General features: G+C 35.8%; 1 protein-coding gene and 1 long non-coding RNA gene across 2 annotated transcripts; one reads left to right on the forward strand and one right to left on the reverse strand.

The window, feature by feature from the left end:
- Nucleotides 1-1,468: 1,468 nt before the first annotated feature.
- Nucleotides 1,469-2,840, forward strand: LOC107044009. Its single transcript, XM_015265735.1, has 2 exons — nt 1,469-1,989; nt 2,571-2,840. The coding sequence occupies exons 1-2, from the start codon at nt 1,848-1,850 to the stop codon at nt 2,759-2,761; spliced, it is 333 nt and encodes a 110-aa protein (XP_015121221.1). The 5' UTR covers nt 1,469-1,847; the 3' UTR covers nt 2,762-2,840.
- Nucleotides 2,841-3,320: 480 nt separating this feature from the next.
- LOC107044010 lies at nt 3,321-3,826 on the reverse strand. Its single transcript, XR_001461290.1, has 2 exons — nt 3,562-3,826; nt 3,321-3,470 (listed from the first exon to the last, which is right to left on the reverse strand). It is a non-coding gene; the product is annotated as an uncharacterized LOC107044010 (long non-coding RNA).
- Between the last annotated feature and the right edge of the window lie 394 nt (nt 3,827-4,220).

Genomic DNA, 4,220 nt, shown 5'->3' on the forward strand with positions numbered 1-4,220 from the left:
GATGAAATGAGAATTGTTAAATTTGTCAGAAGAAAAATTAATGGATGAATTAAATAATATATTTGGGATTGATTTAACGGTTTACTTTAATCGTTAAAAATACTTACAAATGAACAAAATGAGATATCCAGCAGTTTCAATAACAACTGACACGTTCTCATTGGGTTATTCAGGGTATAAATGCATAAAATAGATGAACAGTCAGTTGCTGAATCAATGAATGAACGTTTATGAACGTAATTTACCTGATATACAGAAAATTGCTTGATGAATGTCAACGATGATTCATTCATCGAATGAAATTGAACTGAGTTGTAAAATGATCGAGTGCATAATTTTCAATAGCATTGAAACAAAAAAAAACAACAGAATTTGACAATAGTATTCTAATAGAACTCGATGAAACGCTAGGTTTTCCCACTTAATTTTTTAATGCCTACTATGTTCTTACAAATATTTAGGCCCTTCAAAAGAGAGCTGGAGAGCTTAAAATCTGGAAGAAGATTAAAGAAGATGAAGACGGGAAGTCGTTTCTGAGACTATTCATGATGCTGGCACTACTCTCAATTTCTCACATACACTCAGCCTTCAAGGAAATTATTGCAACAATGAACGAAAAATATTCCACAATGTTTCAGCCTTTCATTGCATACATGGAGCAAACTTGGATAGAGTCACACAGGCAAAAAGAGTTCTCTGTTTATCGTTCAACACACAGGACTAACAACATCATTGAGTCCTACCATGCAAGACTCCGCCATCGACTGAGTAAGAGACCTCTCCCTTGGACTTTTATGTTGGAACTTCTGGACATCCTGGAAACCTCCCAGAGAAATCATCGATCTATGGCGAAAGGAATCTGTGTTAAGGTTGCGACACCACGGGCACTTACTCAAATTCAAGAACTCAACAAAAAATGGGATGAACTTGATGCCAACTTGATCTCGAATCTTTTCTTCTTGAAGAGTGTTAGTCACATCATCAAAAAGAGGGCACCGAAAATGAATATAATTGACCTGCATGAATTGAATATTGACGGGACTGATGATGAGGATTCTACCCGAGGAGAAGTAGAAGTTAGAGATCACAACGCGGACTTGTTGAACGCTGACAAGCTCTCACCAAGCTTCTCTATTCCATCAAACCCACCAGAGCCTTCGAAATCATCTGAGAAATTTCTGACTCTTCCAAACGCCACTGTCACATCAGGTACTTATGAAGCACGAGGTGACTTTGGATCGTTTTCGCGAAATGATTCCTCAAGAATTACCACTTCAACTGCTCCATCGACATCGGACCACCCCGTGATTGCTTCACTCGCCAGTAGGAAACGAACTCATATGGGACAAGTGCAACTGGAATCGTTTGAGAAATTTTATCAGGCCAACGATCTTTCAACATCTAATGTGCAATTTCAAAAAGCCATTCCTGCAGTTTCTCAATCGAGTAACAAACGATTCAAGCTTGTTAAGGTCCCAGCATCTCAATACTTGAGCTTCATCAAGCCATCTCATAAGAAAACCCGATTTTTTACTTTTTCAATTGCTGATCAATGCTGTTTAAACACATTCAATTCCTGTCTTATTCAATCCAGTCAATCCCCTTCAATTATTCTCTTCCAATGGAAGAATTGAAACAATTTACAGATTTACATACTTTTTGAATTCAAGGACAATGCACTTTTTCCAAAAAAATTTAGGGTAAAAAAGAAATGGAATTTTTGTAGACTGAAAATAGAACGAAACAGTTGAAAACCTATCTCATCAAGCGCTGCATTCATATGAATCACTGTTAAACCTGCTGTGTTTACTCTTTGAAGTCCCCGGATTACTGAATGAATCAAAGAAATGGAGAAATCCCAAATGAAAAAGTTGATATGTTTGGTGAGACTGCACCGCGAAGTATGGTGGAATGGATTCTCGGAATACATAGAAGAAGTCTGGCCAATCTGGAATTCCATAGGTGCTCAATTGAATCCCCCAATTTCAGGTTTGTCCATCTCTCCTTCATTTCAAATCAACTGCGTTTGCTCAACTCAACCGGATCCCGATTGAACTCGCTTGAAAATTCTATCATTTTTCGGACGATTTTATTGAATAATCGTGTAGTTTTACAACGATCCTGATAGATCAAGATTTGAGCCAGCGACAACTCTGAGGTTGCTTCATGAGGGAACTTCTTTTCATGTCAAATGTCGAATGAAAACTCTTGTATATGCAAAAAAAATTGTAGAACCTCATCTTTTTACGCGACCATTAATTCATTTTCTCCAGAAAATTTTTTCCACAAAAAAATCTAATGAATATAAAATTTATTAGATTTTTTCTAGTCTAAGATTTACGAAAATTTGAGTTTCTGGATTCATATGGAAAATATTTCAATGAGATGGAATTTATCGGAAATGGGTTTTTATTCACTTTTTTCTATAAAATATTGGAAATTCAACATTTTAATGAAAACAATCAGACGATGAGGTAGGGAATTCGTCCGAAGAACCGATCACAAAATCATAGAAAATTCAATAGAAATGATTTCTATTGTCATTTCTATTTTTGTGGATGAATTTTTAGGATATCAGGCGTGGTCCACCTTCTTGAAACTTGGAGAGTTTTTCTACACCTTGCTGAAATTGAAGAGACAGAGTGAGGAAACTTTCACACCTGTGTGGGAGTATTTCGAGGACCTCCAGTTTCTGCTGACACCAGAAGAAATCCCTTATGAGACTCCTAGTGCAAGTGAGGAGGAGGTGCAAAGCGATTAGCCTTAGTTATTGATCATGATGGAATAATTCAAATAATTTCATTGTTTACTTTTTTTTGTTAATAACCAATAAGCATATCCCAAGTTTTTACCAGTTTACTAGTTTACTAGCTTAATAAATATAGATTACTACTGAGCTTGAATCTGAGTTCCATTTTTATTGTTCTGCTTTTTCTTGGTCGATGTTGGAGATGATGCTGTATTTTCTGGCGGCTGAGAAGATTATTTAATCGTGTCGGAGAATTGGAATAAAGTGGCAATTCACGTGAGAAAACATTTTGAGCAGGAAAATCTCAGAAATTTCAAATTTTCTATAAAAAAAAAAATAGTGAAAAGTTCAACGAAAATTAAATGTAATTGCCTAGCGAGTTGAGCATTATGAACTATGTAATTGTTACACTGGTTACACTGGTTATTACAATGGTGACACTTGTCATCCGCCTTTATACTATATTTCAGGACAATTATGCGTTCAACAGAAACTAACAATTCAACAGTTTCCATCTCTTCGTCGCAGGAACAATTCACTTGAGGAGACAATATTAAGAAATACTCTTATGTGATGATAATTTCTACTAAACAAGTATTCTTATATTTCTTCCAGAAAGAATTACATAGCAAGCTAATTATTCATTCACCAAAATTATTATATGAATAATTTTCTGAATTAAATTTGTCCGATTCACGTTGATCGCGTTCACCTAAAGAATCTGTTGAAGAAAATTCAAGCAGAGTTATTCAATAGATGCATAACACTGAAGAAATATTTCTCGACACTTTTTGGTTTCATCAACTACTTACAAATAAATTTTTCGCTCGTTCTCTACGTAGGTTGTTAATTGATCAGAAGATGCAGTCATTTCATACACTGAGCTTGATGTTCTAAGGTTCCTGGTTATAAATATCCATCCTGGGGCTGCTGAGGGGTCTCTCGAACATTTCTTTCTGATTTCGGTTTCTTTTCAGGTGATATTAGTGATATGTGAAGAGAGTAGTTGTACTCTGTAAACTCGGGTTGAGCTCTCCACAGTTCGTCATTCATTATTTCCACAGTTGGCCCGAGGAGCAATCTATGTTGTCAAAAATATCAAGGATTGATCAATCAATCACTCATCAATAATAAATGCTTTCTGGATCAATTATATTGGAGCAATACTCACCTCTTCTTTGAATTGTCGAGATTCCATATATTCAGCTTAATTTTAGGCATCACTCATTAGTTTCACTGATCAATTAGAGGTTGTTAATTGAAAATATTAATTAAAATGTTTTTCATTTCCAAACTCTGGGAAACGTAACCTATTGAATGAAAAAGTGACATTTCTAGCGTAAGCCGGCCTTCATATCAAAATTGCCGCCCCGTCGGTAACTTGGCCCAGTCGATAATTTGGCCCTTTCGGCAGTATGACCCTTACCCAAGAAAACTTTCAATTGAATAACGATAGATGATAACTATTGGT

This window comes from Diachasma alloeum, unplaced genomic scaffold (genome assembly GCF_001412515.2).
Source record: "Diachasma alloeum isolate Michigan unplaced genomic scaffold, Dall2.0 Dall_scaffold_00658, whole genome shotgun sequence".
Taxonomy (NCBI): Eukaryota; Metazoa; Arthropoda; class Insecta; order Hymenoptera; family Braconidae; genus Diachasma; species Diachasma alloeum.

What these genes read in the sequence shown, in the direction of transcription:
- LOC107044009 (XM_015265735.1), top strand. Translation starts at nt 1,848, where the DNA reads ATGGAGAAATCCCAAATGAAAAAGTTGATATGTTTGGTGAGACTGCAC. An exon ending in ATTGAATCCCCCAATTTCAG is followed by an intron (nt 1,990 to 2,570) that starts GTTTGTCCATCT and finishes ATGAATTTTTAG; the next exon opens with GATATCAGGCGTGGTCCACC.